The sequence below is a fragment of the Nannospalax galili genome, unplaced genomic scaffold, assembly GCF_000622305.1.
Source record: "Nannospalax galili isolate Female #2095 unplaced genomic scaffold, S.galili_v1.0 scaffold256, whole genome shotgun sequence".
NCBI classification, from domain to species: domain Eukaryota; kingdom Metazoa; phylum Chordata; class Mammalia; order Rodentia; family Spalacidae; genus Nannospalax; species Nannospalax galili.
In genome coordinates, this window is record NW_008337804.1 from 545,089 (window position 1) to 557,490 (window position 12,402).

The following is a 12,402-nucleotide window of genomic DNA, read 5'->3' on the forward strand; positions in this document are numbered from 1 at the left end:
TAAATATTTCCCTATTGATTCTAACAAGTTCCAAAGATTAGTTGTCTTGCCATGTAAATGATTCATATGGCCATTATTTGAGGGATTGTTACATGATGAAAGTTAGATAGATGTGTAGATGTATACCAATCATAGGCGAATCTTCTAGTTTGCTTTCTTGTTTCTGTGATAAAACACTGATTAAAACCAACATGGGAAGCAAAATGTTGATGTGATGTACAGCTTATAGTCCATTATCAAGGAAAGACACAAAACCTCAAGGCAGGAAGCTGGAGGCAGAAACTGAAGCAGAGACTGTGGCAGATACTGAGTATGAGTTTGCTTCCCCGGGAAACTAATCTTCCTTTCTTTATATATTTCTTTTGGATAAAAATTCATTCACAGTTTTGCATATTTGCATAGTAAATTTTAGTCATTTCCCCTTAGCTCCTTTCCCAAGAAATACCCCTCAGATTTCCATCTCTTCTTTTGTGTTACCCTCTGATTTGACTAGGGTGCCCTGCATGAGCATGGGCGAGAAGATATTTACTGGAGCAAGGGCTACTTTCCAGTGCCTACACCACTAAGAAAACAACACTCCCTCCTCCCATCAACCATTAACTGTCAATAATCCCTCAGGGAGGGGTAGCGCCTTATGAGACCTTCTCCATCCCTGGTGAAATATTGATAGAGTACAACCTTGTTCAATTCTAATGCAGGTAACCACAATTGTAGTGATTTTATGAGTGCAAAGTTCATGTCAAGTCCAGATGATAGCATTTCCCAGCACTTCCGTAGCGCCTTATGAGACCTTCTCCATCCCTGGTGAAATATTGATAGAGCACAACCTTGTTCAATTCTAATGCAGGTAACCACAATTGTAGTGATTTTATGAGTGCAAAGTTCATGTCAAGTCCAGATGATAGCATTTCCCAGCACTTCTCACCATCTTCTGGCTCTTATGTACTTTAAAAAAAAAATTAATGTATATAAAGTAGCTTTTTAAAATTTAATTTAAACCACTTTTGTTACAAAATCTCTAACAAAAATCAGTCATAAAAAGCATTCAACAGCAAACATTAGAGTGCAAAGTTCATGTCAAGTCCAGATGATAGCATTTCCCAGCACTTCTCACCATCTTCTGGCTCTTATGTACTTTAAAAAAAAAATTAATGTATATAAAGTAGCTTTTTAAAATTTAATTTAAACCACTTTTGTTACAAAATCTCTAACAAAAATCAGTCATAAAAAGCATTCAACAGCAAACATTAGGACAATAACAACCGCAACAACAGCAAAATCACCTTGTCCAAGTGGGTCAGTGTGAAACACGCATTCAGTGTCACATCCATCTGTTTCCCATTGCACTAATTGTCAGTGGAACCAAGAAAGAAACCCAGCTCACAAAAGGCGCAATATGTATTGATCTTAATGGGATTCTATAAATTATTCCTGCTAGCTAGCTCACTATGCATACAGTTTAACTCGCTCTTCATTATGTGGCTGATATGAGGAAGTAATACAATTCCTTGCCTTTTCTTCAGTCATTGCATCTCATTTGCCTAGATTCTTTTGCTTACAGTTAAAGTAGCATCATATTTGCCAACCTCAAAAACGTATTTATCTTACAATGCAATGTTTTTACTCAATGATAAGATTTTTCTCAATTTTGAATCAGATAGAATAATTTACAGATGATTGTTTTCAACTGTCTGTGTACAGATTGACTTTTCTTGATACTGTTGATGGAATTACAGAATATTGGGTTGATAAATATACAATTATGTGCTGTTTATGTGAAAAGAACCATAGTATCACCAAAGAACAAAAGCTTTAAAGAAAGTGTCACAAGGTACAATATTATTGCACATTTTTACCGTTTCATACTATCTATCAGTGGAGAAAAAGATACAATAAAAATGCAATCTAACATTGTACTAATGGAATACACCAGAGCAATAGATGTTTAACTCATCTAAAGAGACACCTCCAATTTCTGTTCCTCAAATGTGCCAAGCTGAATGCTGACTTGTTGATGTGGCAAGCAACACCAGCATTACTCACTCTGAAAGTCAGTTATGGATGGAATTGTTTTTATCCTCCTGTTGATTTTGTTTTGTTTAATAAAAGAATGGGTGTCTAATATATGTATAACAGTTAAAATATTTGAACATGGAGCATTCACATGAGATTTAAAGAAAGTTGGAGCTATTCAATTTTATTTACTCATTCCCCGTGCTAAACTGTTTATTGTTTTTTGTTTTGTTTCATTTTCACACTTCATGCAGATGCTAATTATTTTACTCTTTTTCAGTCTCTGCTACATTCTCCCTGGATCTCTTCTGTTCTTCCCTCTTCTTCTTTTCCTCACCTTCTCTCTTTTCTTCCCTTCTTCCCTCATCCCTTCCCCTCTTAAATCCCCAACTTCCTTTACCTTTATTTCTTTCTCAGTTTTCCTTCTCCCTTTTTAAAGTGCAACCTGTTATTCAGTTGTCCTCTAGCATTCAGTTAAAGCTTCATCTCAACAAGCAATTCACATTTTTACCCACCTTATTACATAATTTCCCACACAGTTCTCACACATGGTATTAGGTATCAATATGGCGTTTCTAACAGAGTATGTTCTAACAGATTCTTCATCTGCCTCATCACCCCTTCCTCCTGCTAGCTCTGATCTGTCCTTGTGTGTACCAACCCAGTCTACTTTCCTGTTTTGCCTACCATGCCACCACCCCTCCATGCCCTGAAACTGCATGTATTTTTTACCCCCTCCTGTTCTCCTTTACAGTTTTAACTTTACCAGCTTTTACACACACACACACACACACACACACACACACACACACACTTTACAATGATCTAACCATGACTGATAACACACTGCAGTTTCAGTACACAGAATGGGAGAAACATATTTCAGTATAATTCAGAGAGGTCGTTTCTTTATCTTCTAACTCTAAATGCTTAATAAAGATGGTAATTGAAATTGTTTAGAGCTGCTCACTTTTAGTTTAGGTTCACTATACTTCAGTGTGACACTGAACATTTAGCTGATGTCTTATAATGATTCCAAGATGCATATTGACATTTCACAGTCATGAACTTACATTATATGTAATTCACCTAATTAATAATACAAAACTAAAGTATTGTCAAAAGACAATACAAAATGGTGTGTTTTCATTTTTTTCCTGGTAACCTGTCAGGTGAATATAGTATTGGCTTTGCAAAATCTGTTATCTGAAAATAAGCAATAGTTTCTTTTGAAGTTAGAAGGTACTTCATCACCTAGAAATTTTCTTATCTTATTAAATATTATAGCAAGTTGATCATACTTCTATTTTTATTTAAGGCAAAACTCCTTCCATATCTACCAGGAGCAACTTCATATCCACAGTTATATGAATTCATCATGCGGACCTTCGACATTAGTACCAAAATTATTTCTTTAGAGCTGGTTAGGTCCAGTAGTTCTTTGCCTATCAGTGTTATCCTTCAATTTTACATCTCCAATTGCATATAACATCCTACATAAATATAAGCTTTTCCTCTTATTTTACATCTTCCTTCTCGGTACATTCTGCAAAACTGCACACAATATCTGTTAGCAAAACATAGGACAGTCACAAAGTTGGTCATATTTGTCTATGATCTACCTATCTATCATCTATCTATCTATCTATCTATCTATCTATCAGTAAGCACTGCACTTTAATAATCTGGAATGAATGTATCCTTATCTATCATCTATGTGTCTATCTTCTATATATATATATCTATCTTATTCTATCATCCATCTATCATCTATCTATAATCTATAATCTATCTCTCTATCATCTATTTATCATCTGTCTATCTATCATCTATCTATCTATCTACCTATCATCATCATCATCCATATTTCTATCTATCATCTATCATTTATTTATCATCTATCTAGTTCTATCTTTCTCGTTCTTCCTTTATATATGTTTGTGCATATGTGATAGGAAACAATATAATGAAGATATTGAGAAACTTTAAATGTCTCAGAATTTCATTCAAAGTATTAATTTATCATTATTTAATGATAACACATACTGATGTATATAATATTTAAAAATATGTAAAAATAAAAATTACAGTGGAAGAGTAGATTTGTTTATATTTCTGCTCAATTTGTAAGTGGCTTTCATATAAACAGAATTAAAACAGAAACAAGGAAGTGTAGACTACTTAACCATTTACAGAAGACTAGTTTTTGTAAAAGTATAAAAAGGAACCCCTCAGATGCAGTCAAATATGAAATGAAGTGTTTTAAGAAAGTAAATTTGTGACAAATATGATAACTGAATGAATTATAAATTTTAATTACTTTCAAATTGTTTAATACAGCTCAGTAGAACATTCAAAAAAAATGAAGTTATTGTATGAAAATCTGACTTTTCAGCCTAAAACAGTGGGAAAAAACTCTCTGACACTTTTGGCATCTGGTCAATGAAAACCTTTTTAGATTTTATGTTTTAGTTCCAAACAAAATTCCTATGTGGGTATTATGTTAGGAAATCTATTCACATAACTGAAAAAACAGAAAAATTTGCAAGGAAGGAAAAAAAAACATATTGATGGGCCAGTAGAACTGCTCAACCGACAATGGTACTTGACTCCAAGTTTGATGACATGAGATTATCCACAGGTATCCATACTGTGGAAAGAGAGAAGCAACTCTGGTGAATTGTCCTCTGACCTTCATGTTCTCTTCATCACCTGAGTGCATGGATGTACACACATATATAAATAAGTGTAATAAAATTCAAAACCTCTATGCTTAGACTTGGGATGTGTGAGCTTATAATATAGTAGTCAAAGTGGCAGCAAAGAGAATGATAAATTAAAAGAGTAAAGAAATTACAGAAGATATGGTTTCCTTTCTGCCTTATAGTCTTACTAATCAGAGTAGTTCAGGAATTGGTCTCTAAACATCGTGATTAAATAATCAATACGAGTACGCTCTACTAGTCTACACTGTAACATAAGAACTGACAATTTCTTAGCAAATTCAATGTTACATAAAATATAAATGTTTAATTTCCAGTTTACATTATAAAAAATAAAAGTGACAAATATTAATATTTTGTTCCAGTTAGAGACAGTGTAAGAACTAAAAAAACTTGACTCTCAACCTGGAAGCATTATTATTTACAAAAATATAATAGAGGTGATCTAATAAGTGCATTTTCATTGTAATGCCCTATATGTTAAAAAATGTCTGTTGCTTTAAAAATAATGGCAATATTCTTTCAATTACATTTATAAATAGCAAATTTTAAAACAGTTATGCCAATGGACTATGGCAAATCTCACCTCTCACCTGAAAATCTTCTTTACTTAGTGGATGGCTGTTAATACAAAGACCCACAACCAAAGTACAGAGAATAAGTAACTGTAGAGAGCACAGCACTGTGGTGAAGAAGTCACAATGGGGCAGTGGCTAAACAAAGAAAGTCTGGTTCTTGGAGTCATTTAAAATAAAAAATGAGCCTGATCTCTTCTCAATTATTTCTTCTGAGTGGACTTATTTTTTCAGAGGAAAATTTTCCCTTTATGTATCTTAAATAAATAACAACAGCAAAAAAACAACAAACAGGTGTTATCAACCTAATCCCACCTGCTGTTTGAAGTACAGTGAGAAAGGAATCATATGTTATTTTCAATGTTGCTACTTCCAGCACTGATACCTTCACAACACACACACACACGCACACACACACACACACACACACACACACACACACACACATTATTCTGGGCCAGGGGCAAGGAAATGTCGTGAGAGACTGAAGCTATATAGTCTAGTGTTTTGTTTATATTGTAAACAAGTTGAAGTGGTGTTAAATGATCTCAGAATATAAGAGTAACTTCGGTTGCAGGGTTAAGAAAGATTCTCATTTGTAACAGAAGGCATTCCCAGAAAACTAGTTCTCACCCTAATAACCCTAAATGGGACAGTTGTATCACCATCCTTCCCCTCAAACTTGGGGGAAGACTGCAGAAGAGGGGCAGAAATATTTTTAGTGCCCCTAGAAGGTTGTTGCAAAATAATATCCTCTGGATGTGATGGGGCTCTTGTACATATGAACTCATGGCAACTGAGGTTGGCAGCATATACCTGCTCAAGAAAGAAAAAGGATGCTGGAGGAAAAAGCAAGATTGCTGTGATAGTAAGGGAAGAGCACACAGGATGATCAGGCTCCAATGGATGAGCTCACACCGTGGGACATCTGGGGACACAAAATTAATTCGATAGGCCTTAACATATATGACAGAATGCCTGCAATCCTGCAAGGGGAGGGGCATGTTTGGGGATGGGAGAGGAAGTCTAAATATGATAAAATATATGCCTTGTAATACACAAACATTCAACAAAAATTGTGAAAATATTTTAAAATACAGTCTGATTTTTAAATAAAACACATGCAGGAGTCAAAAGAAGAAGAAGAAGAAGAAGAAGAAGAAGAAGAAGAAGAAGAAGAAGAAGAAGAAGAAGAAGAAGAAGAAAAAGAGAGAGAGAGAGAGAGAGAGAGAGGCAGCCCTGAGAGCTGAAGAGCAAGAGGAAAGGGTGTGATGACTCAAGCTCTATAACATGCTTCATTGATAGTCAGTCACAAGACACAAAATAGAAGAGTGAGGGTTGTAGGTGGAGAGATGTTCTTTATCATAATCCCAATGGAAGGAAAATAAGATACAGAAAGTAGAATAAAAATGACCTTAAAATTCATGCCTAATATCTGTTAATGTACCTCTTTGTCATGCTAGTAACATGCTCCTGATAACTGCCTTCATAAAACAGAAATGTGATGAATTGTGTTTAATTACCAAGATACATGTCAGTTCTTATTTCCATAGTCTGCGGAATGCTGCCTCATCAATGCTGATCTGAATACTATTGTAACAATATTCGATTATAAATTCACTTCTAACTATCTGTCTCCTTATGTAGTTCAGTTTATGTTAAAGAATCAATTTATTGGAAGGATTATTCAGAAGTATTGCTTCATCGTGTTTAATTTAAAGTCTTGAGAATGTAAATTGAGTCTTCCTTATCCTATAGTTCGAAGCTGTGGCTCCACTATGAATGTTTGTCACTTGTTTATCACAACCACTGCATTTAAGCCACAGTTTCAACATGTCCAAAATGTGCAACATGTACAATTTTCACAATGTAATTAGTTGGAAATTGGGGAAGCTTAATTTTAAAATTGAATAGTTCATGAAAATCTATTTTCATACTCTCTATGGCTGAAGCAGTTTCTCTTCCTAAAATGTTTTATAGTTGTTTGAAGAAATTAAATGTAGTTAATCAGAAAGAACATTATGATTTGACACCTAATTTGAAAGCCTTGTCTTGGAGCAGTGAATGATGGCTCTTGGAATTAAGCAGACCAATAAGAACTCAAATAGGAAATCCATTTATATTCAAAGTAGATTTCAGTATGAATTAAATCAGTGCAGCAGTGTCTTCTTATGGGGCATAATTTATTTAAGTATATATGTTTGTTAAAATATGCCATACGTTGCTCAACAGATTAATAAATAATAAAATAATAAGACAATGAATTATCCTAATAAATATATAAAGGAACACATCTTTGATTGACCTTAATTCTCCATGAACCCAAAAAGTACCTGTGGAGATTTAAAGCATTGAAAACAGTCACAAAGTGATGTAAAAACTCTAGTTTCATCACGTTTTTCTCTCTGCCCATTTCTTCTATAGTTCCACCAGCAATCGTGATGCCTCAGAAGTCTTTCAATGCCACTGCAGAGAGGGGGGAAGAGATGACATTAACATGTAGAGCCTCAGGCTCTCCAGAACCCACCATCTCTTGGTTCAGGTAACCGAAGCTCCCATGTTCTCTAAGCTGTACTAGTAATCAGTCTCATGAAATGATATATAAATTTAATCATTTGGAAAGAAACAAAATAAATAAAAATTGTTTCTGTTCTCATTGAATTATGAAGGTGCTTTAAAAGATATTTAGTGTTTGGACTGGAGAGATGGCTCAGCGGTTAAGAGTACTGACTGCTCTTTCAGAGGACCTGGGTTTGATTTCCAGCACCCACATTGTGGCTACAAACCATCCTTAACTCCAGTTCCAGGGGAATCCAAAGCCCTCTTATGACCTCCACGGCATTGCATGATACGGGTGCACTCACATACATGAAGGCAACACACTCACACACAGAAAATAAAAATAATAAAATATTTTTTTAAAAAAATATATTTAATGCTGTGTATAAGGGTGTAATGTGTGTGTGAGCACAGGTGCACTGTTTCCTTGCCCCTGCTTGCTTGGGGTAGCCTGAGTTTAGGAGTTGAATCTCTCCTTCTATTGTGTAACTTGGATTGAATTTTTAAGTGGTCAGGCTTATAAATGCTGTGGACCACTGAGCAAGGTGACACTATTTTCTGGTTCAATAGATGAGGTTGCATACCTAAGGGCTGCAGCATTTGATTGTGTAGTAACATTACTGAGTAAAAGATTTTATGAGTAAATCTTACTATGTCTATAAGGTCTTATTTTTTACTGCATAGGTCCAAAAGTCTTGCTACTGATTAAACTTTTGTATTGCTACATGTACATAATGTATTGAGGTGGTGTCTTAGCATTTTTGACAACATTATTGTTTGTATGAGAAATCACTTTTTATCAGATGTAATTAACTGCATATTCTCTTACTCTGTTATATAAAACATAATGTGCATATTTACTTTCAAGAATTTAATTTTTAATTAAAAGGTGTATAATCAGGTCAATAAGTTTGTTTTCAGTCTGTTTTTGACACTAAGTTTTTTAAATGTGTTTCTATTTCATTATGATCATGGATATTTTATGATTTTGTTTTGCTTTAGGTTATTGCTTAAAGTACTAAATTAGATACTCATAAAGTTTAAAACTCGACAATCATACATATGCATTAGAATACAGCTTGTCAGACTGAGGAGATGATTCAGTGGGTAAAGTGCTTGCATGAGGTCCTGAGTTAGACACCAGAATCTACATTAAAATGTTGGACATGGTGGTTTATTGACGCAAAGGAACAGGAGGAGGGCAGAGGATTATTGACCATCTAGGCTAACTATTGAGGTCAAAGAGATTCCCTGTTTAGAAGCAAGTAGAGAACATTCCAAAGACACTCGTACATGGTTTTCACATGCATGAATACATGAATGTGTTACACAGACACATGCACATACATACACATATAAAATTCAAAACTGAGGAGTAGAGTTTATAATGAGAACAGTGACTAAGATATTTATGAAATCATTTCTATAATTCTTAGACCATAAAGTAATAGAAAAATAACAAAACTATTAACAACATAATTCATATGTAAAAATGTATAAATAGTAAAAACTCAGGCTTAAAAATTATTTTAAAGCAATAATTGAAATTCACATTTTTTGCATTCACTTATGCATTTATTGACAATAGGTTCACAAATCATGCTTTATCTTGTGTATATATTTTTAGCATAGTAGGATTCAGTAAGCATGATATTTTAGCAAAGAAGGTGTTTTGAATTGCTACTTGAGGATACTTATTTTGGTGATGGTATTTTAATGGTTTTGGACATCAAACATTAGCATAGCAACCCCAGGTAATCAACATACATTTTGGTGATTACTGGTTTGCTAGTGTAACTCCTGGAGAGTCAATATCAGATTTACCTGCATCACAAAAAGGCTCTTAGGTCGTGTATTACAGTGAAGAAATATTGAACTAGAACCCAATCCTAATGACTTTTATATCTGAAGAGATACTTACCTTCTGTTAGAATTTTCGGTTTGTTCAAAAATATTTTCTTATATTTAATTGAAAATAAAAATTTCATAATACCTGGACTAAATCAAATCAGAATATATTTGTATTTACATATTTACATCTGTGATTTTTTCATTTCTACACTTTCAGGTGTCTTTTCTTTGACCCCTTGTCTCTAGACATAAACATTGTATTGGAGGAATGGAATTTTGTTGTAACCTTAATACAGATCAATTTCATTTTACAGAAGATTTTATTTTGTCCCATTTGTTTATAAAAGGGGGCATGCTAAAAAGATGAAAAGAAATCCCTTGTGCATTGTAGAATGCAGTTAGATGTCCTAAAATACCCAGATTAACTGCTGAACATAGTTAATATGTGCAAGCAAGTTGAAGGAAGTCCACTATCTTAGTAAACACAGGCTGCTGCAATAAAATGCAAGAGCCTAGGCACCTTAAACAGCAGACATACTTTTTTTTTCTTTTTTGATATATATATATATATATATATGAACTTTTAAAATTTCATAAAATATTTCTCACATGCTGTAAATCAAATATACTGCTGGGATGTGCATGTAGCATCCAATCCCCCCCTCCCACAGTCCTTGCAACAGCCTGAGGAAAAAATTCTCCAAATCCTGGTTTAAAGATTCCTAACGAATTTATTGGACATGCTAAGTGAGCTTGGGGTGCAGGTTTACCTACAAACAAGGGGGCACCCCACTCATTCATGGCTGTGTTCCATATTCCACACCCAGACATAAATCCTGTGGTTCTGGAAAGCCTGACAAAATGGTGAGAGACCAGCCTCTTGCTTTTCCCAGCTTTTATAAACTTAGCCCCTCCCCTGCAAGCAGCTATGGTCAACCGATTGGTTGGAAGAGGGAAGGGGAGTGGCTTCTTTGCAGAAGGCAGGAGGTAGGTCCATGGCTTGTCATCACACTGTCAGAGGAACATCCAGGTCACACTCTCCACCCCTTCCTCTGGCTCTTACAAAACTTTCTTTCTGCCTCTTCCTCCTATATCCCTGAGCCTCAGAGGGGGTGGGGCAATCTTTCTCCCATTGTAACAGGGCACTGGATTTTGAAAGTCTCTGCATCCTCTGTTTGTCATGGGCTCAAGGCTCAATTTAGTGGCTTTCCACTTACTATAAAAACACAAATAGCAAGAAGGAAGAACATGTATACAGTAACTGCAATAATAGCTGATGGGCATAAACACAAATGCTTGGATGGTACTAGTAGGTGCATCACATCCATCTAATAATATAATTGCAGTGGCTTCTCCACTGGGGCCTATAAGCTCCTCTGCCACAGAGGGTTGGCCTGGTCTACAATACCAGATATGTATTCCATGCCTAAGAGCAGGCATTAGGTCCAATTGATAATTAGCTGGTTATACATACACTAGACCAGCCACTATTGCACCAGCAGGTATATCTTGCTTCACATGTTGATAGTGCAGCACACAGGGTCCTTCACTTAACAGGATAATGGTGGACAGTTCTCCCCAAGCCATCTGCATAGCACCTTCTGGACCTATGAAAGCCACCTATCCAGTTGCATGGAGTTTCCAGCTTAGTCCAAGCTTGATTTCTCCCTTTCCCACAATCACATCATGTGTTTTCTTCAGCAATAGGGTCTTACCGTCCACATCAGGTGTGCAACCAACATTATTGGCAATTACCTTTATAGTTTTGGGTACCTCTGGGGTCCCTTTAGCCAACTTATCATGGGGAGGCAACCCAGCCCTGGTACTGTGATTTAACAACATGATGGCTTCTGAAAGGGACTTTCTCCACCCCCATAGGGTTCCTTCTGGGCTTAAGGCTTACAACTTTTCTTTAGCAACCTGTTTTCTCTTTCAATTAACCCTGCTCTTGTAGGATTGTATGGAAGGGGGAAATATCATTGAACCTGATTATCCTAAGCCCAAGCTTGCACATCTGTACCTGTGAAATGAGTGCCTCTGTCGCTATCAATTTGCCTTGGGCACACATACATGACATTGAGTTCAGTAATCCCCTTACTAATAGCCTTGCCCATTGCTCTCCTACAAGGAAAGACATGTGAAAGGCCTGTGGCAGTGTCGACACAAGTATGAGCATATTTACACACCTCTGTGGCCCTTCTGTGGCCCAACTTGATCTGAATCCAGTGTGCTGCTCACCTTGTTGAGGGCATTAGCTTCCTGATTCCCGGGGGGACTCACCAGGTGGTGCGCAACAACATGGTAAATTACCAGGGGCACGAGCTCCTCCTGCATTTTATTAAATATGTCGTTCTACATTTGTTGTCCCCATAGTGGCCATCCCATCAACTGCCAGTTTTCTTTCTGCCACTGAACCATCCATAAGGTTAAGCCCTTGAACACAGCACAACTGTCATTACAAATTGTAACTGACCAAGGCTCCATCATTATTACAATCCATACAGCTCTCAATCCGGACCATTGACTGCTTTATCCTTCTTCCCTCTCTAACCATAACATGTCACTCTTCATCTGTATTGCCACACTAGCCATTCATGTCTGACACCCCTGCTAGTGGCATTGGTATACCAGGCACTAGCCGGAATTGGGGGAGGCCCTTCTAGTACTCAGTCAGGTCTTGC

At 36.0% G+C, this 12,402-nt stretch overlaps 1 protein-coding gene across 2 annotated transcripts in view; it reads left to right on the forward strand.

The window, feature by feature from the left end:
- The window catches only part of Ncam2 (neural cell adhesion molecule 2), a 571,884-nt gene that overhangs the window by 347,979 nt on the left and 211,503 nt on the right, over nucleotides 1-12,402 (forward strand). For both annotated transcript variants that reach the window (XM_008832733.2, XM_008832734.1), the window contains exon 6: nucleotides 7,736-7,853. In XM_008832733.2, coding sequence (XP_008830955.1) covers nucleotides 7,736-7,853 — 118 coding nt within the window. The remainder of the gene's footprint in view (nucleotides 1-7,735; nucleotides 7,854-12,402) is intronic.